This window comes from Pseudorasbora parva, chromosome 9 (genome assembly GCF_024679245.1).
Source record: "Pseudorasbora parva isolate DD20220531a chromosome 9, ASM2467924v1, whole genome shotgun sequence".
Lineage (NCBI taxonomy): Eukaryota > Metazoa > Chordata > Actinopteri > Cypriniformes > Gobionidae > Pseudorasbora > Pseudorasbora parva.
The window spans coordinates 30,863,745-30,888,845 of NC_090180.1; the positions used below are offsets into that span (position 1 = coordinate 30,863,745).

Here is a 25,101-nt window from a genome sequence, read left to right on the forward strand (position 1 = left end):
ATGTACCATTTGTCTGTCACGTTTTTGATCAGTATTGGTTCTGGTCAAATTGGATAGGGAAGAACACAAAAAACACTTAAATTGGTAAATTGGAAGGTATCATTTTTTTTCTTTTTCTTTAAATATTCATAAGAATTTCATTATTTTTTATTTATTTTTTAATCTTGAGTTGCTAGGAAACTCAAGCGCCTACACCAAAGGGGGAATATTGGGCTTATTTTAAAGACAAAAAAAATCTATATGTTATTAGAGCTTAAGTGATTATACACTTTTATTTAGTAGAGTAGACGGTGGAGTTTAGATTTTAAAGTACAATACCTAAAATCAAAGAAGTCCGTAAACGAAAAGTCAAAGCGAGAAAAAAAAACAAAAAAAAAAACATTGGATTCTTTCTGTGGTTTTGCGCCTGACTATCTTCACACTGGCTTTGGGCCAGATCGTCTGTTTCTTCCTTCCTTTCTTTTTTTTTCTTGCCTATGATACAACATAATGAGACTTGGACAGTGTTGAGTATTGTGTGTCAGTCCATGCTCTTTTGCTCTTTCTCTTTTATGCCATTGTGAAGAGGTTGATCATAGTTGGCGTGTCAATTGCAGCATTCGTTTCTGTCCTCCTACTGGATCCTCTGTAGACTGGCATCATGCAAGTAGTCACACCATAGGACTGCTACCCAAAATTTCTGACTGCCAGAAGTCGGAGGCTGTAATTCAATGTAATTAACGAGCATGTCATAATCCATGAAAATGGCACACTAGGCAGTGTTAAACTGCTGATTTGCTTATTGTAAGCATATGAAAAATTGTTTAGTATTCGCCAGGTTGAAAAGTAGAAGTGAGGAAATATCCAGTTTTGATCAACACAAAGTTCCTAGTGACCTACAACTTTTAGAGAGAGTTGTTTGAAGCCATGCTTTTTTTTTCAATTGGTTGACCACTTTCGTGTGTGTGTATCCTGTTGCAAAATTTGGCAAAAACTCCCAAGCAACATTAATAATGTGATTAGGTGTGTATTTGTCTATAATGCACTTTGATAATGCGACTAAAGTAGGAATACTCCACCTGTCTTTGTTTGAGCCCGGGCACAAAGGTGCGAGAACCCTTGGAATTGCTCTGTTTATTTGTTTTGTGTTTACTTGAAGTATGACTTTAACCGGATTATGGTAATCAGAAATGGTTATTTACGTGGGAGTTTCTTAATCAGAGTATTGTTTTAACCCTCTGGGGTTCTTCATTTATGGGTCACACTCAGGACCTTCGGGTCTAAAAGGACCCGGAGGTCGGGAATCAAAAAAAAAAAAAATTGAGTAAAATCAATGAAATATATTTTTGTTCAATAATATTTTTTCTTTTCTTTTTTGGTGTTTTGAGATAATTTTATGATTTATAAATAATATTTATGCAATAATTATGACCCATTTTTTCCCATTGAATATAATAGAATTTTATTTTATTTATTTTTTCCTTTTTTTATTAAAGCTGTATTTCATTTTAGAGTCAAGCCTAGGCCTCATGAAAGCATTTTTCTTATTTGATTGGTGCCATCTGGTGGACACAGTGAGCATTTTTATCACGCAATAGCACATTTTTACCACTAGAGTGCATTACAGAACCTGTGTGTGTGTGTGTGTGTGTGAGTTTTTGTTTGTCTGTTTTGCACTCTTGATGTTTTAGAGATTCACCCCTTCACTGTTGAGTCCTTTTTTTCTGCATCCTGGCTGATTTGTAGATTATATGCACAAAAAACTCTGTATTTTCATATTTTTGCCAATTTCCCATTCATTTCCTATGGGGGTCTTTTTTGACCCGAAGGCCCCGAGTGTGACTATTTTTTTTACGACCACTTAGACTTTTCCAATCCTGTCCCCAATTTTTTTTTCTGTCCATATACCAAGTACCAATACCCTCACCAAGTTTCGTACCATTCAGATGAAGCTACGATTTTTAACATTTCTTTCAAAAAAAAATTCGGGTCAGAAATGACCGAAGAACCCCAGAGGGTTAATCAGGTTAATGTCGGAATATTGTTGTCCATGTAAACATACTGAGTGTCACCACTCCAATAGAACAGCCTTCCTCTTATTTTTTTTTTCATTGGGGTGGGACTATGAGAAGGCCTGGGGTGTAAGCCTGGGGTGTCAGTATAGCACTAATGTGACATCAATTACAATCACAATGGGTCGCAATTGATTTGGGTGTTTTAGTATTTGTTCAGTGGTTAAACATGTTTATGTTCTGAGAACTTTTTTTCAGCACACAAGTCAAGAGAGCTACATTTGTACTTAACTTTCTGATGACCATGCAGTAAAGGTTTGCAAAGACTAACAATCACTGAAGGTTCTTTGCTATTTTAGGTTTTGACTTTGTGAACCTTTAAGCCATTGATTTTAACCATTAGTATTACATAGGAAGAACTGGGTGTAAGTGATTTTTCAATGGGAATGACAGTATTCTTTTTACAGTGCCAATTATCCTGGAGTACCATGATGTTTAGTCTTTGAGCAGGTTGTATGTACTCAGGAATTTTAAAGTCAGTAAGTACCTCAAAATGTTGTTTAGGCACTACTCCAGTGCAGCGCTTATTGAAAGAAATTCCTTGTTCTCAACATTGTTCCTGGAGCCCCCTCAACATGTTTTTGTGGAATGCTTGTTAGGAATGTAAGTAGACTGCAATCAATCTAAAGTAAAGTAAGAGTATTCACTTTTTGTTGTGGAAATTGGCAACTGGACCCAGTTATTAAAAGGTTTGGTTTCTCACTCTGAAGACTGTGTTTATTCTGGCTTTAAGAGATCTTTAGGATGACGTTTCGCCATGCCATGGGATGGATTTCACATGTGGTTCACGACAATCACGCAGAGGCGTTCATACACCGTTACTTCATTGACGCAGTGCTCATTCCCTTCACAGGGAACAATGGTTACAGTCCTAACCTGAGACATTTTTAATATTATAGAAGCTTGGCTATTTTAACATAGTAATCAAAAGTATTGAGCACAACTGTGCATCTTTTGTCAGTAGAGAAGAAATTTTGGTTCTGATCTCCACTGAGTGATGTTTTGGGCAACAGAGAAACACATCCACTAGACAAATAATTATCATTTTTATTTCAAGTACAGTTAATTTTTTAGACCAGTTTCTCTTTTCTCTAAAATGTTTGCAACATGGCACGTTCAGCTTAAAGTTATTAACAGTTATGCTTCTCCTGTAGCTGGTTACCTGTCTAGTCTGAATTGTGTGGGTTTTATAAGTAGAAAAGTTTTTGTTAAAAAGAGTTGCTCAGGGCAACAAGACAATTGTACGAGACAAAGGGCACATAATAATGGACCTATAATTAAGCTATTGCAATATTAAGACACATAAATGTATACTACCAAAACCCCTGGACAAAACTCCTCCTAAACATTGATTACAATTTGTGCATTTCACAAAATGTGTGAAAAATGTTTGATGTGGCATTAATGGTATTGAAGTGCTTAAAAACCCTTTAACATTTCTCAACTCTGGCCCTCGAGGTCCACTGTTCTTCAGAGTTTAGCTCCAACCTTAATCAACTCACCTGTCTGTACTTTCTAGTGATCTCAAATACCTCGATTAGCTTGTTCAGTTGAGTTTGATTCAGGTTTAAGCTAAACTTTAGGACAGTCAGATTTTTTTAGCCAATTATGAGTTGACTTGTGTGCAGTCTGGCAATATGGATTGTTTGGTTTGTCTTATCTACAAATACACTAATGGCTTATTTTCAATTAATCATTTATTTGATTTCATGGACAACAAAAGAATACGCATAATTGTAAGTAAACCTGTCTATGTATCTTTTTATCTGTTGTGTCTGCCATTAACATTGCATTGTCCATCTCATTAACACTCCAAATTACCTGCTGACATGTAGATCCTTTCTGCACTCTGTTTCTCTTATTTAGTTTCTTCTGTTTGTTTTTATTATGCAAGAATTTTCCCCTGGTTTTCTCTTTCCCCTGGTTTTTCTCCGTTTTATTTAGCCTGAATCGATAGCCATTGTTTTTATTCTAATTTCTTGATTTGTATCACACACCCTTGTGCATTGTGATTATGCATGCTGCAAATGATATAACTCCTGTGACTGAGATATAACATATCCACACAGAAGGAGAAGGAGACCTTACTTGTACAGGAAGCGTGCCATCCACCGAGGACGACCGTCTCCTGCAGAGGCAGAGGAGGAACCTGCTTGCAAGCAAGCGGAAGAGCAGCCTGTGAATGCTTTTGCTGGTCGGCGTGAGAGACGCAAAAAGATTAACATGTCCGTCTGGGAGCAAAGGACGAACCAGCTGCGGAAACGTCGCCAGATGGCTAGTCGTGAGGTACTGTTTGGCAGTCCCACAGAGGATCAGTTGGACACTCCAGTGAGTGATCATCACCAACAGAGCTGCATGTCTACTGAGACAAGCCCTTTACACTTGCCAGAATCACCAATGTCTGTGGGGATTCCCCTGCCAGAGCCACCCATGTCTATCACAATTCCTCTCCCTGAACCTCCAGAGTCTGAGCCGTTGCCCCTGATGGGATCGGGACTAGAGGAGAGGCCAAGTGTTAATAACCACCATTCAAATACAGAGAGGAGGCATCGTGTGGCAAGAAAGTTTCGGGCTGCTGCCGCTGCAGGGGTAGCAGAGGGTGGTCGACACAAACGGCACCGACATCGAGAGTACAGAACAGAGAGTAGAAATGCAGAGAATCACCACCAAATTGGGTGCAGCGAGAAACAGGCTGAAGAGGGTGAGGATAAAATGGAGGAAACGCAGACTAAAAACATGATGAACATACATGAAACTGAAATAATGTCTGGAAAGCAAACTGAGAACCAGGAGGAATGCCAAAGGTAAGACTGCCATCACGACTCATTTTTATTTATAAAGTTACGAAGTTCACATGCTAGTTTACCTTCTGTCACTGTTGACATTCTGTTACTGACATTCTGTTTGGTAAAGAACTAATAATTGGATTTAGAAATGTTAGTGGGAGAATTATTGTTGAAAGTAACAGCTTGGTTTTCTACTTGTTGGAGTTGCTCAGCAAGGTACAGCACAGAGCAAAATTACGTTAGATATTTTTTTATGATCAAACATTTACGCCTGGTCATTTTGTGTTTTAGGGAGTTTGTGGGTGATGGGACAGGACTTTCCCTAGCATCTGGCCATCAGGAGCTTCAGTCTGTCTGTTCTGGAATTGAGGATCAAGCTGAAAGCCAGGAAACCCAGTTTCACAGGCACAAAGACGACTTTTCATCAGAATCTAAATACATCACAGGGGATGTCTCAGACATTGAGAACAACGGCAGCTATCTTAACCAGGATGAGGGTATAACAGAAACCAGCATTAAACGAGAAACATCAACCCAGCCTTTGTTGGAAATGGCACCAATGACTGGTATTTTAACTGTCTGTTAAATTCATACATACATCCATCCATCCTGCTTCTGTTTTTTTCTGTTTTATCATACCAATTTCTAGAGTTTCGCATGCTTTGGAAATTAAAGGTGCACAATGTAGTATTTTTTCAGTAAAATATCCAAAAAACACTAGGCCAGTATTATATATTTTGTTCAGTTGAGTACATACAATATCCCAAATGTTTCCAACTATTTGTAAATTGTGAGAAAATTGCTATTTTAACCAAGGACCCGGGATGTGTCAGCATAGCTTTTGAGGAAGTCGGCTATCATTTGCTTCATATTTGCGTTACCCTCAGTTTTATTGGGCAGAAGCGCTTTACTCCTAGAAGTGTGAACATGTCACAGCAGCACCTAGCGAACAACGAGTAATGTCATAACATCATTTTAAACACACTTAAATGTATCTAATATGATTAACAGAGCTGCTTTACCTTATACTCATGAAAAGCGGAAATAGTGCGCACGCTCGGCGACTGTGTCCCGTCCCGTCATAATAAAAGTCCTGGTGTTCGCGAGGCTGGTGTTTGTATAACAATCAGTCCAGCGGCCGTGCTCAGCTCCACAACACTCGTTCCTGCTCTGCTTTACACTACAGTAACGTTAATAACCGCATCCATGAACTATTTTCCACCGGCTGTGAGGTGAAGACCACATGTCCCAAGATGCTGCGCTCAAACTTGGTGTCAATCAACTATGCCTTTGTTTTAAATAGGCGCCCTCAAGTGGACAGAAAGTTGTATAGTGCACCTTTAAGTACCAAACCAAAACAGTTAGATAGTAAACAAAAGATCCTTATAATGTTAGTGATATCAATATAATATTGATATTATAATATAAAACCCCTAATGTGTCTAACATATAAAGTAACAGGTATGCAGCAAATACTATGAAGTTTGGTTAGCATAGTCTTTATTGTTAATGTGTTCTCCCCCCTTTTACAAGTTTATCTAAGAATGTGTAACTGGTCACAATTTTAAAATTTGCCATGACTAGTCAATTTTAAATCTTGTCCTGTGGTGACAAATGCATTTGCAAAACTACAAATGTAGATAACACTTTAATTCAAGGTGACAGTTTCACGCTACTACTTGTAATTACTTATGATAGCTGAAAAATGTGTGTAATTACAAATAACTAAACCAAACCCTACCTCTATAGTAAATACATGTAGCTAATATTACTCTGTACTTATCAGAATAATAATACAACTTATCATCATAAAAGCTGCATGCATGACGATTATAAAAGAAGTATCGGATTGATGTTTGGAGTATGTGTCAAATATTCTCCAAAAATTATTTTATTTGAACTGTTTGCATTTAGCATAATTTTGTAACTTTATAAGAACAGACCTGTGAGAACCATTGATTATATACAGTGCATTGAATAAAGTATGAATTAGAAATGGAATCATTGAAATAAGCAGTTTTCAGCAATGAAGTGGCCAATGTGTTTGGTGTTTTTTCTGTAGGAAATTCCTTTTGATCAAAGTGTAAGAGTGAAGTAGTTCAGTGGCGTATGGCTGAGTCCTGAAGGAGAGGTGGGCTGCAGCCATTGATTCTGTTCACAAAGCGGATAATTTTCTGAAGTGGGGACGGATTCATTAATAGAGACACAGAACTGGGTCATCAATGCCTGTGGCAATCTAAGCTTCTTTAGCTGTCTCAGAAAGTAAAGAGCAGTTTATCTTTAGAGTATTCTGTTCCATCGCTGTAGTAGTCTTGGTGCTGGGTGTTGGATGAAATCTAGGTTAGCGTTCACTCGGGCAAATCTACATTAAGACTCATTCAGATTATTTCCCCAGTATATATTGGTACTTAAGCATCACTTAAAACAGATATGAAAGATGCCAAACAATGGGTTTATTAACACCATCTCTGATAAGCAAAATTACAGGAAATTGTTGCCAAGATCAAAACCTAGGAGAAATTAACACAAAAGCACAAAAAAAAGTGTGAGACAACGCCTAGCAACAGAAATTCTAGTAAGTTGCACCAAGAAACTTAGCACAACAATTCAGAAATAAAGTTTTATACACTGATCAGGCATAACATTATGACAACTGACAGGTGAAATGAATAACACTGACTGTCTCTTCATCACGGCACCTGTTAGTGGGTGATATATATATATATATATATATATATATATATATATATATATATATATATATATATATATATATATATACCAGTCAGGGTGCTCATGCTGTCCCCTATCCACTGCCGAAAGTGCCAACAGTGGGCACACAAGCATCCGAACTGGATCACAGAGCAGTGGAAGAAGGTGGCCTGGTCTGATGAATCAACTTATCTTTTACATCACATGGATGGCCGGGGTGCGTGTGTGTTGCTTACCTGGGGAACACATGGCACCAGGATGCACTATGGGAAGAAGGCAAGCCAACGGAGGCAGTGCAGTGCTTTTGGCAATGTTCTGCTAGGTAACCTTGGGTCCTGCCATCCATGTGAATGTTACTTTGACACATGCCACCTACCTAAGCATTGTTGCAGACCATGTAGATCTTTCATGGAAATGGTATCCCCGGGTGGCTGTGGCCTCTTTCAGCAGGATAATGCGTCCTGCCACAAAGCAAAAATTGTTCAGGAATGGTTTGAGGAGCACAACAACAAGTTTGAGGGGTTGACTTGGCCTCCAAATTCCCCAGATCACGATCCAGCATCCAGCTTCTGTAAAAGGTGCTGAACAAACAAGTCCCCCACCTTGCAACTTAAAGGACATAAAGGATCTGCTGCTAAGATTTTGGTGCCAGATACCACAGCACACCTTCTACTGGATTACATGCCTCGAAGAGTTAGGGCTGTTTTGGCAGCAAAACACAATATTAGGATTAGGAAGGGGGTCATAATAGTATGCTTGATCGGTGTATGTGAACAGTTCAATGCATGTTTAATCAATGCCCAAACATATGTACTTTAAGACAGACAACACAGCTTTCCATCTATTTGCCCTGATATATTTACCCTGGCAATCACACTCCATTTACAGACTCAGAGCCAAAGCCACTCGGAAATCTTATTGCAGCATATGAAATCTCTACATTTGTTGAAAATCTTTTGCTTTTGCGTTTAGAAAGTATATAAAGTCTATAAAGTATGCACTTATGTAGTATGAATACAATCCAGACATGCTATCAGTGGTGCCGCTTCCCTGCCATTCACAACTCTTTTCCCGTGGCCCCATATATCTAATAATAGGGTAATAAATATATATATTTTTTTCTCTTGAAGTACAAACCCAAAGTTTTGCCCGACAAACCCAAACCGCAGACCTTTACCTACAATTACTAAAAAGCCACTATGATACAAGGTGCATTATTATAACTTTTTTTAATATAAGTTCAAGAATAGTTTCAAGTAATAGTAATAAGTTTCAAGTAATAGTTCAAAATTTGGACATCTGACGATTGCCTTAGTGTATAAAAACGTTCACAACATTGTTATGAGGAGTCATATCTACTTTCACTACTCATTTTGCAGGGAAGTTAGATCTTATTTGCATACAAGTCATGTTTATATTTAATATTGAAACCTGTTGCAAACAAAATGCTGAAATATATGTTTTGTTCTCTTGATATAACCCATCACAGTCAGTTTCAAGGACGTGGAGGCCAGTCACTCAGAAAAAGCTGACGATGACGATGATGATGATTATGATGAGAACGGAGGGGAACAGTCGACTGTCCCCAAACCTGACATACCAGACAGCATGTTCATTTTCAAAAGCACAAATCCGTAAGTGTTTACACAATCCCACATCTTTAGTTGTTTGTACAGTTATACCATGCATGACAAATCTAAATAATTTTTCTTTCTGTAAATATAGTATAAGAAGGATCTGCCACTATGTGGTGACCCTGCGGTACTTTGAGATGACCATTCTCCTGGTGATTGTGGCCAGCAGTATTGCACTAGCTGCTGAGGACCCTGTGTGCGCCAGTTCAGAGAGGAATAAAGTAAACTATTGTATTTCAAAATATTGAATTCTTAGTAATACTCTATGAGTATTTTGACAGTAAAGTGCCCATATGCTATTTTAATGGTTCTAAATTTTAGAGTCTCCTATAATTTTCTTACATGCATCCAAGGTCAAAAAACTTTATTTTTTTTGTAATATACACTGCACATCAACGCATTTCTCAAAGTCTGAAAACAGTTAATTTGAAGATTGGTCTACTCTGCTCTGAAATGTCAGATGGCCCAGTCTGTTGTGATTGGTCTACTCTGCTCGGATTGGTCATATGGACCAGTCTGAAGTGATTGGTCTACTCTGCTTTGATTGGTCAGATGGCCCAGTCTGTTGTGATTGATCTACTCTGCTCTGATTGGTTAGATGGGCGAGTCTGTTGTGATTGATCTACTCTGCTCTGAATGATCAGATTGCCCAGTTTGTTGTGATTTATCTACCCTGCTCTGATTGGTCAGATAGGCCAGTCTATTGTGACTGGTCTGCTCTGCTCTGATTGGTCAGATGGCCCAGTCTGTTGTGATTTGGTCAGGTTGTCCAGTCTGTAGTGATTGGTCTACCGCTTACAGCGTGTGTCAACTCCACTCTACTTTATGGCTGGAGCATGTTCAACACGTTCAACATGTAGTGTCGTAAACTAAACATCTGTAGTGTTAGATATCTCTGCAGTAGTTTATCGCGTATCACAGTCACCAAAGTAATTAACTTATTCACGGGAGAAAAATTAGATAGACTACCATCGTCTGTTGAACTCACAGCAGCACTCTGCTCTCTTTTTTTCGAACGCATGCTCACAACATACACAGTGCACGAGGCAGGCACGTTTCAATGACATCAATGCGTAGACTATAACATGGCTTTACCACCTATACTTTACTTATTCAAGTATGCTTAACAACGTCTATTACCATCCCAGCTAACAGTGAACGTTCTCAACACATTGGCTAACGTTCTCTGAAAGAAGGTTCTTGCAGTAACGTTATTACAACGTTGTGCCAACGTTATTTGCTATTGTTTAACGTTCTAAAAACACTAGCTATAAAACGTTATTCTTATATTGTTAGTGGAACGTTTTAAAAATGTTACTACATTAAAGAAGTATTAGTCATTACAAATTAGTAATACAGCTTTTTTCTTACACTTCAGATACATAATTTGTAGACAAGAGACAACTTCGTTAAAATATACATTTTTTACAATCAGAACAAAAAAATTGTAAACTAATTATGTATAAAATATAAATGTAATATAAAATAAATATATTAAATACAAAAATATAGTAAATATAAAAGTGGTTTTACCTTTTTAAAGAATAAGATGTCAATAAACAAAAGCAAGCATACATATCACTGTGAATCAAGCGTTGAGGAAGCATATGGGGCTGAAATTGAAATATCACAGCTAACAATTTTAGGTTATAAGAACGTTTCCCTAACATTCCCATTAAGTTATAAAAACATTTTCTGAATGTTCTAGGAACGTTAAAATGTCCAGTTTGTGAAAAGTTGTATTAACGTTCTCATTAGGTTATAAGAGCGTTAAATAACGTTCGTATAAGGGCGTGGAGTATGATCAAATAAAATATTCCTGTTTTCTCCTTTAAAGTATACTTTGAGACTGACTTTGCTGACGACTTGTTTCAAATGGTTGATTTTAGGAGACAACTTTATTTGTCATCCATTTTAATCTTACAAACTATGCAGACCAACCTGGTCTCATTGGCAAAACGTAGCTGTGGCAACGTTTTTGCAAACCACAAAATACGTACCAATAGGTAGGCTACATATCGCGACTGTTTCAAAGTGAAATGAACACTAGAGGCAGTAAAACAGCATTTTTTTTATCGTTTTCTTTTTTTTTACCATAGTCCATGATTTGTAAACGAATACATTTTGGAGTTTGCGTCACTTAACCAGCTCCATATGTTCTGATTTTCTGACCTATTAAGCTTGCTCGATAGCTCAGCTGGTAAAGATTTGAACTTGCCATGCTGAAAGCTCGGGAACTAATCCTGTGAAAAACAGGTCATGATAAAAGAGCTCAAAGACGAGTTCAAAACACAAGCTAAAATAAAATGACATGGATATAATCTTATTTTTGTCACATTTGCTTTTGTTAACACTATCGGGAAGGTTTAGGGCAGGGCTATTCAAATCTTACCCTGGAGGGCCAATGCGGTGCAGAGTTTAGCTCCAACCCTGATCAAACACACCTGAAAATGCTAATCAATGTCTTCAGGATCATTAGAAAATCACAGGTGAGTGTGTTTGATCAGGGTTGGAGCTAAACTCTGCAGTGCATTGGCCCTCCAGTGTAAGATTTGAATAGCCCTGGTTTAGGGTTTAGTGTGGGTGTACGTTAAAAAAACCAACATAACCAGATTCACGCACATCTGTTCCGGAAAAAAAAACTAAGCTTTTAGCACCACCCAGTGGACATTTCACTTTGAAACTGTCGTGATATGTACCTATTGGTACGTATTTTGAGGTTTGCAAAAACGTTGCCACAGGTACGTTTTTCCAATGAGACCAGGCTGGCGCAGACCTTCACATTCACAAACAGCTATATTACACACTGCATGAAAGGAAAAGCATAATAGGGGCACTTTAAATCAGCATACCGATTCTTGTCTTGTCTTTTGACACAAAAATGGAAATAAAAGTGACAAGGTTGTTTACTGTTTGTTCACAGGTCCTCCGTTACTTTGATTATGTTTTCACTGGCGTTTTCACATTTGAGATGATTATAAAGGTATCTGCTTTCTTACTTCAAACATTATTTAAATAACTGTTATCCTATATTCAAGGCAGTGCAAGGAATTGTGATAACTTGTCATGCCCTTTTCCAAAATCCTGCCCTCCAAAGACATTTCACCTACCTTGATATCAGCAAACTCCGAATTATTGACAGGCAGAGGGCATTTATGATTAACTAAAAAAGTGTGGGTTTCACCACTAATACTTTTCAAGTCTAAGGCCAACATAGAGAAAAATGTGCTATTTAATTTAAATTATATTATATAGATATGTAAACATATATAGAGTTTTATTTGTAATATACAGTTATATGCCCTATAATATTGTATTATGCCATTTTATACAGATGATTGACCAGGGCCTCATTCTTCATGATGGATCATATTTCCGGGACTTGTGGAACATTCTAGACTTTATTGTGGTGGTCGGAGCTCTAATTGCCTTTGCATTGACGTAAGTATTTCAAATGAGATCCATCTTCTTTGTGTGACTCAGCCGACTTGTTTGCATGAAGTCAGATTCTTGATGATAATATTTACCTGGAATCATTTTGCTTTAGTGACATCTGCACAGATGGAAAATGTGGGGTTTAATTGTGATCCATTTTAGAGTTTATGCAAATCCCAATTCACTGCATAAGGTTGGCAAAATACAGGAGTGCTTAAACCCATATCATAGCTACCAGAGATCTAATTTTTTTCCTCAAAAATTAGGTCATGATACAAGCATGTGGCAGAACAACATTAAAGGGGCACAAATGTGTCTCTAATGCGGAATGAGCAGTGGCTTAGGTTTGATTTCCTCCCCCCAAATCTACGAGTATATTAACAAATAATAATGCAAGTGCTTTTATCCCTAAGGTAACATGATCAGTATTGTGCTGATTAGGTATGGCATGGGATTATGCATATTGCCAAAATTTTATTAATTCCCGCAGATTGTGTGCTCACACCCAAAGTGTGCACACATAAATACACACACACACACACACACACACACACACACACACACACACACACACACACACACACACACACACACACACACACACACACACACACACACACACACACACACACACACACACATATATATATATATACATATCATGGTATCAAAATTGTGGCCAGTGAAAATTGGTAAACAGTAACTTTGGAAAACCACTTACCACAGTGGCTGGTGAACAAAAAAGTAAATGTCAAGCCCTGATGGTTCCTGAACAGTACTTCTTTATAGGCTTTCACTGAGCGAGGGGGCAGAGTTAGACAGTAAGTATTGAACAGGGTTTCACTTCGAACAGATGTAGAAGTAACAGTATATAATACAGTACAATCATTTATGAATATCTACACCGGAACAACGCAATGTTAACATTGTAGTAAATTCTATTAACTAACAAGAAACTCTCATTAACTAATTAGTATGTATGAACGCTCAGTTGAAAGAGGTAGTATTACCAAATCCTTCAGAAGAATTACTAATGATTTGATTTGAAACATTGTAGCAGTGTAAAGTGAAGAGAATGATAACTCCTTAATATTGACTTAAGTCACTAAGATTTGGCATAATAATTGCTTATGATGGGTTACCATGATCTTCACTTTAGAATACTGCCCAAATGGCCAGTAATTCCTTTCAGAAGGAAGTACAGTAGTAACACTTGAGTCATTACTACCCCAAAACCTAAACAAAAACCTCAAGAGATTATAAATACTCCAGTCATTGCTAGGGAGTGATCTTGCTGTTCACTTAAGAATTAGTTGCATTACGCTCATTAACTATGAACCTGTATATAGTAGTTCTTAGTAAATTAAAACAATTGAAAAGTAGTTTATTAATTAGGTGAACTACCACATTCAACTGAACAGTGTTACTTACTATTTCACTCATATCAGAGTTTCTTGATAGTTAATAGCATGTTACTAGAATGTTAATATTGCGTTACACATTTGTACCTGTGTCACTACACATTCATTAATGACGGAACAGTATCTTAAGGTGTTAACAATATGGGTAAGTAGGTTAACTAAAATAGGATATTAATAGTGAGTTGAATGTGGTTAATTAGTAGTTTTATTCTTAGGTCTCAGTGGATAACCAGATCATTATTTTCCCGGCCAGAAGTCAACTATAGGAACAGAGGTAGTTTTTTATGTTAGGAAACTTTGGGCAAATTGGGCAAAAGCAGGGTGCAAATTTATTTCTGCAAATATTCTGCCCAGATTAGGCCATTCTAGTCATCAAAGTCTTTATTTTTACTTTAACCTGTCACATTAGCAAAAAAAGGGTTCATTTTCTACATAACCAAAATCCACTGTAAAAATCTTTCTCCCTCAGTTTTCTCCTTCTCCCTTCTTCCCAGTTGCATGATTCTGAAATTACTGTATTTTCTCCATGAGAATTTGAAACAAAGTTAAATGTGACCACACATTTAGGCTCCTGTTGATGGTACTAGACCGAGAATAGTAAGTAAAGACTGGCATGTGGGTGTATGTGTTATTTGATAGATTGGGAAGGTTGGAGTCCAGAGGATCACACATGCTAACTTTTGTAGTGTATGCAGGATAAACAGGTATAGTCATTATTTAATACCAAAAGCTGTATGCTAATTGTATGCAAATAATAATAATAAAAAGAGTATAATATATGTACGACAAGCCAAACAATCTCTTCATTCTTCGTCAGTGGACCTCGGACAGTTGAAGAAGCTGGTGGCAACTGCACTAGTGGAGGTGGTGTGTTGTGAGATTTGGCTATATGAGATATCAACATCTTAATGCAGTCTATAAATTTCATATGCTTTTTTTAATAGCAGGCCAAATCCTGTTCTATTTTTAAAGCATCTTGCGGGCTGATTCAGAGCAGGCTATGGGCCCGTGGGCTGTACTTTGGACACCCCTCATTTAAGTTATATAAGTTATGTGTCCACAGTGGTTGGTTACTTCTCTTGTGCTTGATGTTTGCTAATGTATTATATAATGAATGATACACATACAAACAGAGGTGAAAGTCAGTTACTTTCTGATTTATGCTAGCCATTTTTAAGAATATATGTGAAATATAATATGAAATATATTCAGTTGAATAATGGTGTCCTAATTTGGGAAACAGTGGAGAAGCCCTAAAATCATGCTGTCCAGTTAATTTCACAGGTAATAACTGAAAAATACCTAGCATTAGACATATACTATATATAATACACTCACCTAAAGGATTATTAGGAACACCATACTAATAATCTGTTTGACCCCCTTTTCACCTTCAGAACTGCCTTAATTCTACATGGCATTGATTCAACAAGGTGCTGAAAGCATTCTTTAGAAATGTTGGCCCATATTGATAGGATAGCATCTTGCAGTTGATGGAGATTTGTGGGATGCACATCCAGGACACGAAGCTCCCGTTCCACCACATCCCAAACATGCTCTATTGGGTTGAAATCTGGTGAATGTGGGGGCCATTTTAGTACATTGAACTCATTGTCATGTTCACAAACCCAATTTGAAATGATTTGAGATTTGTGACATGGTGCATTATCCTGCTGGAAGTAGCCATCAGAGGATGGGTACATGGTGGTATTAAAAGGATGGACGTGGTCAGAAACAATGCTCAGGTAGGCCGTGGCATTTAAACGATGCCCAATTGGCACTAAGGGGCCTAAAGTGTGCCAAGAAAACATCCCCCACACCATTACACCTCCACCACCAGCCTGCACAGTGGTAACATGGCATGATGGATCCATGTTCTCATTCTGTTTACGCCAAATTCTGACTCTACCAGGCAACATTTTCCCAGTCTTTAACTGTCCAATTTTGGTGAGCTTGTGCAAATTGTAGCCTCTTTTTCCTATTTGTAGTGGAGATGAGTGGTACCCGGTGGGGTCTTCTGCTGTTGTAGCACATCCGCCTCAAGGTTATGCATGTTGTGGCTTCACAAATGCTTTGCTGCATACCTCAGTTGTAATGAGTGGTTATTTCAGTCAAAGTTGCTATTCTCTCAGCTTGAATCAGTCGGCCCATTCTCCTCTGAACTCTAGCATCAACAAGGAATTTTAACCCACAGGACTGCTGCATACTGGATTTTTTTCCCTTTTCACACCATTCTTTGTAAAATAATTCCCATTCTGACATTCAGTTTGGAGTTCAGGAGATTTTCTTGACCAGGGCCACACCCCTAAATGCATTGAAGCAACTGCCATGTAATAGGTTGATTAGAATTTTGCATTAATGAGAAATTGAATAGGTGTTCCTAATAAGCCTTTAGATGAGTGTATATATATATATATATATATATATATATATATATATATATATATATATATATATATATATATATATATATATATATATATATATATATATAATAAAAGATTGCTCACAATTTATAAAAAATGTTAAGGGTCAATCCTGGTTATTTTACCTAAAATGAGCATATTTGTGTTGTTATTTAAGGAAGTTATTCTGTAAAAGGATATTCCAGACTCTCATAAATATGCTCTGGTTGAGCTCAGACACTTCAACTTGATTATTTAATGGCTTTACACACACTTGAGATGTTCATGTGTTCTTTCTCTTTTAATGCTTCTCTGTTATTGTTTTGGATTGTGTCTCTGTGGCTGCCAGGAATTTAATGGGGTAACAGCAAATGCTTCTCATTTGTCTCATTGTCTGTCCATTTTTATATCCATTCGGATGCCACCGATCATTTATTCATGTGTGTGTTGGTGTGTGTGTGTGTGTATGTGTGTGTATGTGTGTGTGTAGGTGTTAATATGGTGATGTCTGATCCATGTTTGCAATTACTAACGTAAAATTTTTCATTCATTCTCTCAGTATATCAGCCATACATAGATATTCTTAGGTAATGCATTACATATTATGGCTGTCGATTTAACTTGTTAATTTAGTGTGATTCATTATTTAAAAACAATAACATGCAATTAATCATGACCTCTTGTCCAAAACTAGATGTCACAATAAGAAATGTAACTACCATCAAAGCAGTTCAAGCTTGAAGAGCCAACATCATGTTTTTGAAAGAATTGGTCTCAAGACACGTTTTTCAAACGCTGATTTTGTCTTATCGGTGTAATTATGCTTTTGTTTGATATGTTAATGATATGATGGTCGGTTTATACTGACACCTAGTGGCATGGATGGGGTAGCAAAAAAAAAATTGGGTAGTATTCAGCTGGTCATGTGATCTTTACATGTTGGCCCGCTCCATGCAAAATAATATTTTTTTCGCCTGACTGATATGAATTTTAATTATTTTTAAAAATATATATTTATCAAAAGAACAAATACTTATATAAAAATTATTTTTTTATGTTCATTTTAATTTGGTGGCTTTTAGATGCAATTAATTGCAATACATTTGATAGAAATGTTTGACAGCCCTAATATTTATTGCACGGGTATTTTTTCTTTTCTTAAAACCATAACAAAAAAATGTTCACATCAGTATAATATGTTTTGTGAATCACAGAAACAACAAAGGCAGAGACATAAAGACAATTAAGTCCTTGCGGGTTCTCCGAGTTCTCCGTCCTCTCAAGACCATCAAAAGACTTCCAAAACTCAAGGTATCAGCTCTATCACACTTTATATACATTTAGATCAGCATGCTTTCCGTCCCTCTCAATTCTGCCTTTTTTTTCAGTGTTCCCATCTGGTTCTGTCCCAATACCACTTACCTACAATTTCTTCCATTTTTGTCCTGTTTACTTACGAGCTCCAGTATTTGCCCACGATAATATCTGTAGCCTGGTGTTTTCCAGATGGGAAATGTCTACAGATATCTCTCTCATAAAGATCTAGTTCCATCATGAAACTCTAGAGGGCACAGACTGATTTGGTCCTTTACATGTCACATCAATCACATCATTACTGGATGGCACAAGCTGATTGGCCTCTGCTGATCCTGCAGTGAACCAGTTTGCTTGCTAAACATTTAAATAGTCCAGTTCAGTGTTTGTTGTTAGCTAGTTCTGTGCTATCAGAGTCCCTCCACCTCCCCCAGCTCTACCTGCCTAGATCAGCTATAGGATTTATGCATGTCTATTCATTCTGCAGCAGCATATCTTTCATGCTCACAGTAGCATGTCTGTGTATCTGTTGGCAGCAGCAAGTCCTTACTTGCTTTGCAGAAGCAATAATCAACAGCAGCAGCAGGGCAGCAGATCCTGGCCACTCACACCAAATACATTAACATTGCCATATTCAATTACATACTAAAATAGTTAATAATAATAATAATAATAATAATAATAATAATAATAATAATAATAATAATAATATTAATAATAATAATCAGTTACATTTATATAGCACTTTTCTGGGTGATTAGGAGGCCATGATGGACAGAGGCCAATTGGCAAATTTGGCCAGGATGCCGGGGTAATATTTTCTGAAATACATACTGGGATTTTTAATAACCACAGAGAGTCAGGACCTCGGTTTAACATTTCATCCGAAGGATGGAGTAAAACTATTCTGATGCCAGTCTGACGACCTGCTGTATCTACTAAACTTACAGTGAGTACAGTGAGAGATAGTTAAGCTTTGACCTGGCCCAGGAGAAGGACAGTGCTTGAAAGGAGGAGAGAAGGGAAGAAGAGAGAGCTATGCCGCTGGCTCACAGATAGTGCAGGGCAGAGTACCTGTAAAAGTGGGCCAGCTGCGACGATCACTGCATCAAAACTATATGCCTCAAATTGCATATTCTGGGAGGTGTCATTATTTAAATTACAATTAGTACTGTACTGCTCTGATCTAAAAGTACCACGTACCATACATTATATAACTCTTGTTTTATACAAATTATTATTATTTCTTTTTTTAAACCTATTTTTTAAAAAAGTGTTTTTATTATACTTTTTAATTTTGCTAGGGCAATAAACTAAAGTTTGGTACATAGTCTATGTGTGTGTATAATGCATGTCAAACACTTGGACACACCAGTCGAGAAATATTCCAAGAAGATTCCGTTGAAACAGTCTCACAAAAACACACACCATTTAATGAACTAATTCATTAGAAATCTCTTCTGTCCAAAGATGAGTAATCCCTCTGTGAATAATTAAAAGTAGACTAAATATAACATGCAGCACTAGACATTTTTCATTTTAAATCAATATGCAGTCATATACAGAGCCAGGATTATCAGAATTATCATCAGACCATTTAACTAAATCATAATTGAATTAGTGATGGGAGTTCTTGTGAGATCTTTGGGGATAGGGAGAGACGTATGAAGTTACTGGACATGTGCACTTAATTCTCAACCTGATCTCACGAGAAATGTTAATATTTTATGTGGTGACACGTTTTTCCTTATTTGATACAAATCTCATTAGCTGTATGTAGATTAACCACAGGAAATCTGAATAACCGAAAGCAAAAACAAAAACTGCCTGAAGATAAAAATATTTGATTTGATTAATAAAAGTGCTGACAATACTGTTTGCAGTGTTCATCATGATAAACTCATTTTTCAATACCACATAAATTCAAACAACTTTTCAGTTGGTATACAGTACATGGCAAAAAACTAATTTACATTGCTGACCTGTTTAGGAAGGGATATGTAATATGATGATTATTTATTCTGTTTGAATGTTTTGTGCCATGCAGGCTGTGTTCGATTGTGTGGTCACATCCCTGAAGAACGTCTTCAACATCCTCATCGTCTACAAGCTCTTCATGTTCATCTTTGCTGTCATTGCAGTGCAGCTCTTTAAGGGGAAGTTCTTTTACTGCACTGATGGCTCAATGGGCACCCAGAAAGAATGCCAGTAAGTGCAAACAAATGCGATATTATTTTAATGATCAGAGAGAGAGAGTGGAAACTGTTCATAACAAGCTAATTTATGTCTATTTAGTGACGTGGAACGTCACTTGCTCACAAAAACAAGAGGCTGGATTTATCACATGAACCAATCATAGCCAGTCATATTCAATCATAACTGATCATATCCAATCATAGTAAGATGGAGGCATTGCCTTCTCTCACATGTCTTTCCCCCATTTATTGTCACTTACCCCCTACTAAACCCACTGCACACTTAAGGGGGTCTGTTAAAAGTCAATGGGCTCAGGGGAGGCAAGAGAGATGAAGCTGTGTCGCTGATGGACAGTGTTACTTTATAAAAAACTGTGATTTATACAGTTTTTAAATTTCACATTTTGTAGTATAATGCAATGTTTTATTTTTGAAAATATGGATAATTTTCTCATACATTTTTGGAGGAGATACTGTCTCCCTTGAAACCTCATGTGTTACCATTAATTTAGTTTTAAAACCATTATCAAACCAATAATTTGAGATCCTCATAGATATTTTTACATCTTAAAAAAATGAGTAGGGTAATAGTTTGAATATACACTCCTGAACAAAATCTTAAGACCAGGGGATGCATTGCAAGTTTTACATATTTCACACTTGTGGATCATAACCGGGTTGTAAGTGCTGCTTCAAAATGCCAAAAGAAGAAACAGGAGCAAGAGACAAAAAATAGAGAGTAGGCAATTTATTGAAAACTGCATTTAAACTCAAACAGGCTGTTCATCAGCTGATCAAAAGTTTAAGACCATAGCCATAAAAAGGTCAAATCTGCACAAAAATATGGCTTTCATGTCATTGTCCTTCAAGCAGTCATACTGTCAAGATGTCCTGATGGCAAAGGCAAAAAGGCTTTCTCTCTTTGAATGTGGTAGGAATGTTGAGCTGCACAAGCAAGGCCTTTCGCAACGCGCCATCGCTGCTGAGGTTGGACGCAGTAAGACAGTCATTTTACATTTCTTAAAAAAAAGTTATGGGACAAAAAAATCAAGTGATAGACCCAAAAAGATTTCACCTGCACTGAGCCGCAGGGTCCGACAGGTCGGTCCTCAACCCAAATTAAGGACCTTACTGATGCTGACTGCAGCCCAATAACCATAAGACGTCATCTGCTAGAGAAGGACTTCAAGAACAAAAAACGTCTTCAAAGGCCACGTCTCCTCCCATGACACAAACTTGCCCGTTTAGAATTTGCAAGGGCGCACCAAACATGGGACATTGAAAAGTGGAAGAAAGTTTTATTCTCTGAGAAAAAATTTAAACTGGACGGCCCTGATGGCTTCCAAAGTTACTGGCATGACAAGTAGATCCCAACTGAGATGTTTTCTACGCGGCACAGTGGAGGAGGCTCCATCATGATCTGGGGTGCTTTTTCCTTCAATGGGAAAATGGAGCTTCAGGTTGTGCAGGGGTGTCAAACGGCGGCTGGCTATGTGAATCTGTTGCAGCGGGCATCCCTCTTGACCGAGGGCCCTTGTCTGTGCGGTAATGACTGGGTCTTTCAACAGGACAATGCTGCAATTCACAACACCCGCCTGATGAAGGACTTCTTTCAAGAGAATAATGTTGCTCTTTTGGACCATCCTGAGTTTTTCCCTGATCTAAATCCCATTGAGAACATTTGGGGATGGATGGCAAGGGAAGTTTACAAAAATGGACGTCAATTCCAGACCGTTGATGCCCCCTGTGAAGCCATCTTCACCACATGGAGCAAAGTTCCCACCAGCCTCCTGGAAACAGTCGCATCAAGCATGCCGAAACGAGTTTTTGAAGTGATCAACAAGAATGGTGGGGCCACTCACTACTGAGTCCTTTTTTGACACTTTTAGTACTGTTGTGCGTTTATTTTGGGTCTATGGTCTTAAACTTTTGAGTTTTCAATAAATTGCCATGCAGTTTTATGCAATTTTTGCAGTTAAATGCAGTTTTCAATAAATTGCCTACTCTCTATTTTTTGTCTCTTGCTCCTGTTTCTTCTTTTGGCATTTTGAAGCTGCACTTACAAGCCGGTTATGATCCACAAGTGCGAAATGTGTAAAACTTGCAATGCATCCCCTGGTCTTAAGATTTTGTTCAGGAGTGTATAGTCTTTCTGGATTATGAAGTTTTTACAATATTTCTACAGAGTAAATCAAACCATTCTATTTCAAATGTACAGGAAAATTCTGGTAAAGCTGTACAATGGTCAGTACGTTTTCAGTTACATTTTATTGATTTGTTTGTTCGCTATTGTTTTAACCGCTTTGTGTTGTGTAGGGGCTACTACATTGACTATGGGAGGGACAGGAAGGAGGTGAAGAAGAGGGAGTGGAGGAGACACGAGTTCCACTATGATAATGTCCTCTGGGCTCTTCTTACACTCTTCACGGTGTCTACAGGAGAGGGCTGGCCACAGTATGTCCATTTATTTATATATTGCACAGTACTTTGTATATTGTTGATTTTGAACTTAAAGCTGCTGTCCGTAACTTTTTTTGTGTTCAAGATTTACAAAAATTATATAATGAGAATGTACAACATGAATCCATTTTCCAAACCATGTTTTTGTCTTACCCTAAATCATTATGGTACACTTATAATAAGTATTTATATTGGGACTATTTCAGGCCAGACTGGTACATTTACATTTAATCATTTAGAAGACGCTTTTATCCAAAGCGACTTACAAAAAAGGGGAGAGCAATAGAAGCAACGAAACAAACAAGGCCAACAACCTGTAAGAGCTGTAAGAAGTCTCAGTTAATTAGCACAGTAAACTCTTTTTTTTGGGACAAACAAACACAAATTAATGGATAGTTATGTGCTATTCTTTATTGGTCAGGTGCAATTGGAAGAGATGTGTCTTAAGATGTTTTTTAAAAATGGCTACAGACTCGGCAGCACGAATTGAGATCGGCAGTTCATTCCACCAGGTGGGAACGGTCCAGGAAAATGTCCGTGAGAGTGATTTCATGCCTCTTTGGGATGGAACCACGAGGCGTCGCTCACTCGCAGAACGCAAGCTTCTGGTGGGTGTGTAAGTCGAGTTTAGGTATATTGGTGCAGAGCCAGTGGTTGTTTTGTAGGCAAGAACTAGTGCCTTGAACTTGATGCGAGCAGCCATTTGCAACCAGTGCAGTCTAATGAAGAGAGCCGTAACATGAGCTCTCTTCGGTTCATTAAAGACCACTCTCGCCGCTGCATTCTGGATCAGCTGCAAGGGTTTGATAGTGCATGCTGGAAGCCCAGCCAGAAGAGCATTACAATAGTCCAGTCTGGAGAGAACAAGAGCTTGAACCAGGAGTTGTGCAGCCTGTTCTGATAGGAAGGGTCTAATCTTTCTAATGATGTATAAAGCAAATCTGCAGGATCGGGCTGTTGCAGTAATGTGGTCAGTGAAGTTTAACTGGTCATCAATCACAACTCCAAGGTTCCTGGCTGTCCTGGATGGAGTTGTGGTTGATGAACCAAGCTGAATGGAGAAATTTTGATGAAGTGCTGGGTTGGTTGAGAAAACAAGTAATTCTGTCTTTGCAAGAATGAGTTGAAGGTGATGCTCCTTCATCCAGTCAGAAATGTCTGTCAGACAGGCAGCGATACGAACACTGACTGTAGGATCATCTGGTTGAAATGAGAAGTAGAGTTGAGTATCATCAGCATAGCAGTGATAGGAGAAGCCGTGTTTCTGAATGACAGAACCTAATGATGACATGTAGAAGGAGAGGAGAAGTGGTCCAAGCACTGAGCCCGGGGGAACCCCAGTAGCTAAATGATGTGACTTAGACACTTCACCTCTCCATGACACCCTGTAGGACCTACCAGAGAGGTAAGACCTGAACCACTGGAGAGCAGTTCCTGAGATCCCCGTCTTCTTAAGTGTTGACAGGAGGATCTGGTGGTTAACTGTGTCAAAAGCAGCAGACAGATCCAGCAGGATGAGCACTGAGGATTTGGAAGCTGCTTTTGCCAGTCTCAGTGCCTCAGTTACCGCAAACAAGGCAGTCTTCAGTCGAATGGCCGCTTTTGAAGCCGGATTAGTTGTTGTCCAGGAGGTTGTTCTGTTCAAGAAACACAGAGAGTTGATTGAACACAACTCGCTCAAGTGTCTTTGCAATGAAAGGCAGAAGGGATACCGGTCTGTAGTTTTCTAAAAGTGCTGGATTCAGAGAGGGTTTCTTAAGCAGTGGGGTTACCCGAGCCTGCTTAAATGCTGTGGGAAAGGTTCCTGTGTGAAGAGAAGTGTTGACAATGTGAGTGAGTGTAGGAGTGATTGAAGAAAAAAATGGCCTGAAGGAGGTGAGTGGGTATAGGATCAAGTGGACAGGTAGAAGGGTGATTGGAAAGGATGAGTTTAGAAATATCTGCCTCGGAGAGTGGATAGAAGGATGGAAGCGTGTTCATGTTAGTTGTTGAGATGTGCGTGTCAGTTTGTGGTGAGGAGAACTGGTTGCTGATGAGAGATGTTTTGTTTGTGAAAAATGATGCAAAGTCAACAGCTGCAAGAGTTGATGAAGGAGGGGGAGGAGGAGGACAAAGGAGAGAGGAGAATGTTTTAAAGAGTGTGCGAGAGTCAGAGCAATTGTTGATTTTGTTGTGGTAGTATGTTGTTTTAGCAGTGGTGACATTTGTAGAGAAAGAAGAGAGAAGAGACTGATACAAGGTAAGGTCAGTATAGTTTTTAGATTTCCGCCATTTTCCTCTCTCATTTCCTCTCTGCTCGAGTCCAGAGCAATGTTCACGGAGAACATCAGACAGCCAGGGGGCAGATGGGGTGGGGCGGGCTGGATGAAAGGGGGCAAAAACTGTCTAAGGAGGATGTTAGAGTGGAGCAAAGTGTGTCAGTAGCACTGTTAGTGCCCAATGCTGAGAACCGAGCAGGTGAAGGGAGTGAAGAGGAAACCATAGTGGATAGGCGAGAGGGAGAGAGTGAGCGTAGATTACGCCGAAAACTAATCTGTGTAGGAGTGCATGTTGTATCAGGAATCAGTATGAGGTTAAGAGTGATGAGAAAGGCACCGCTGCGGAGGAGCACAGTCCCTGCGTAATCCGCCATAGACATAAAAAGAGAGAAGTAACTCCGGTTGCAATGTTCTTCCGCAAGATGCATAC

General features: G+C 38.3%; 1 protein-coding gene across 1 annotated transcript in view; it reads left to right on the plus strand.

Moving 5' to 3' along the window:
- cacna1eb (calcium channel, voltage-dependent, R type, alpha 1E subunit b) overlaps positions 1–25,101 on the plus strand; it is a 145,462-nt gene that overhangs the window by 73,668 nt on the left and 46,693 nt on the right. The window contains exons 19-27 of the mRNA XM_067452214.1: positions 4,121–4,855; positions 5,129–5,403; positions 9,039–9,183; positions 9,275–9,404; positions 12,107–12,166; positions 12,518–12,624; positions 17,659–17,755; positions 19,806–19,966; positions 22,270–22,407. Of these exons, the coding sequence (XP_067308315.1) occupies positions 4,121–4,855; positions 5,129–5,403; positions 9,039–9,183; positions 9,275–9,404; positions 12,107–12,166; positions 12,518–12,624; positions 17,659–17,755; positions 19,806–19,966; positions 22,270–22,407 (1,848 nt within the window). The remainder of the gene's footprint in view (positions 1–4,120; positions 4,856–5,128; positions 5,404–9,038; positions 9,184–9,274; positions 9,405–12,106; positions 12,167–12,517; positions 12,625–17,658; positions 17,756–19,805; positions 19,967–22,269; positions 22,408–25,101) is intronic.